The sequence below is a fragment of the Leptosomus discolor genome, chromosome 9, assembly GCF_034619465.1.
Source record: "Leptosomus discolor isolate bLepDis1 chromosome 9, bLepDis1.hap2, whole genome shotgun sequence".
NCBI lineage: Eukaryota > Metazoa > Chordata > Aves > Leptosomiformes > Leptosomidae > Leptosomus > Leptosomus discolor.
In genome coordinates, this window is record NC_141399.1 from 49,307,826 (window position 1) to 49,309,811 (window position 1,986).

Sequence of the window (1,986 nt, forward strand, 5' to 3'; positions counted from 1 at the left end):
AGCGAGCTGGTCCTTCCCACCCTCCCCACACCATCCCACTCCCTTGCCCTGGCACTTTTACAGTCCCTGTAGCCAGGCTCCTCTCTGGCTGGCTTTGCCCCTGGTCTAGGTTTTAGTCTGGGTTTTGCACCTCTTTTTTTGCATACAGAGTGCCCCCCCCCCTTCCTGTTCCTCTGCCGAGCCGAAGCAGCTGGCATGGTTGTCCTGGCTTGATAGCAGCTGGCAGCACTGTGGGGTCCTCTTTTGCTGGTGCCCACAGCTAGCTCTGCCTCTCCAGGGGGGAGAAGCATGACTGCAGGCTCCCCCTAATCCTGTTGCCAGCCAGCCCCACCTTGCCCTGCTTACCCACCTTCTCACCCAGCCTCCCACGCACCTATCATGGCATCGCTCCATCCCTTCACCAGCCTCCTCCTCCTCTCTGTGTCCCTTTCCTGGGCTGCAAACCAGTCCCCGCTGTCCCCCGGCTCCCTGCCAGCCATCCCTGCACTGCCCCTCCTGCAGGCCCTGCAATTGCGGGCACCAGGCAGCCAGGGCTGGCGAGCAGGGTCAGCAAGCGGGCATCCCCTCCGCTACATGCTGAACCTGTACCGACGTGCCGCCGACCACGAAGGGCGACCCCGCCACGGCCGCAGCCTGGGTACCAACACTGTCCGCCTGGTCCAGGCCAGTTCCCACAGGGATCAGCCCTGGGCAGGTAAGGAGCAGGTGGGCACCAAGGGTGGTGTGGGGGCTTAGTGAAGCCGGCAGGGTGGGCTTGAGCCTTGTGGGGTCTTCACCTGCCTCCTTCCCCCTCTTTACAGTGTCCTGCCAGGGCTGGCATGTCCTGTGCCCTGCAGGGGCTGCCCTTGGCTGTGGAGTCCCTCTTGGCTGGGGGCCCAGGCTCTCCCTGCCCCAGGGGGGAGTTCGGCAAGGGCCCCACTGGCCCCGTGTGCCCCTCTCCCCTTCCCATCCTGCCCCATGCTGTGCCAGGCCAGTGGTGTTGGTGCAGAGGATAGGAGTTGTCCCAGATGCTCTTTGTCCTTCACCTTGCCAGCAAGCTGCAGCACATGGCTGTTGCTTGCTGAGGCTTGTGCTGGGTCACCTGGCTGTCACAGGCTTTGAGGGTGGTGACGCCGTGGGCTCCGCTGCAGCAGCACCGTGGGAGAAGGCTGTGCTGGTGCGGTGCCTGCTGTGCTGTACTAGGGGGGCACTGACTGCTGCTTCCCCACAGGTCGCTGGTATGTGCAGCCCCTCACCTACCACTTGGAGGGCCAGCCTGAGGCTGAACACCTCCTCCGAGCCACCGTGGTCTACCTGCCCAGCCTGCTGCTGGCCCACAGTCGCCTTCTCTGTGCCCTGGAGCTGGTGGCCACTGGCGAGGCACCTGGGTTGTTGCTCAACCCTGCCACCCGCCCCCGCCATGGCTGGGCCGAAGCAGATGTCACCCCTTACCTGGTGCTGGGGAATGGCAGTGTGGGGAGCCTGGTGCTGCGGCATGTCTGTGTACGTGCTGGCCGGGCGGAGGGCCACGATGCCCCAGTGGCCCTCAGCCATCCCTTTCTCCTCCTCTACCTCAATGACACCCGGGCTGGGCTGGCACCTCCAGTGGCAGAGCCCCGCCGGCACCGGCGTGACACAGGGACGTTGGCCTACGACCTGCCCAGCTACCTGCGAGAGCAGGGAGGGGACAAGAGCGACTGCTCCCTGCGCCCCTTCCCCGTCAGCTTTGCCCAGCTGGGCTGGGACCACTGGATCATTGCTCCCCACCGCTACAACCCCCGCTACTGCAAGGGTGCCTGTCCCCGCCTGCTCCGCTACGACTACCATGCGCCCAACCACGCTGTGGTGCAGAGCTTCGTCCATCAGCTGGTGGATGCCAACGTGCCCCGGCCCTCCTGTGTCCCCTACCGCTACAGCCCCATCAGCGTCCTCATGATCGAGCGTGACGGTGGCATCCTCTACAAGGAGTATGAGAACATGATTGCAGAGTCCTGCACCTGCCGGTAA

At 64.7% G+C, this 1,986-nt stretch overlaps 1 protein-coding gene across 1 annotated transcript; it reads left to right on the forward strand.

Moving 5' to 3' along the window:
• Window positions 1-378: 378 nt before the first annotated feature.
• BMP15 (bone morphogenetic protein 15) lies at window positions 379-1,986 on the forward strand. Its single transcript, XM_009959755.1, has 2 exons — window positions 379-694; window positions 1,211-1,986. Exons 1-2 carry the CDS (start codon window positions 379-381, stop codon window positions 1,984-1,986), a joined length of 1,092 nt encoding a protein of 363 aa, XP_009958057.1.

What these genes read in the sequence shown, in the direction of transcription:
- BMP15 (XM_009959755.1), top strand. Translation starts at nt 379, where the DNA reads ATGGCATCGCTCCATCCCTTCACCAGCCTCCTCCTCCTCTCTGTGTCC. An exon ending in CAGGGATCAGCCCTGGGCAG is followed by an intron (nt 695 to 1,210) that starts GTAAGGAGCAGG and finishes GCTTCCCCACAG; the next exon opens with GTCGCTGGTATGTGCAGCCC.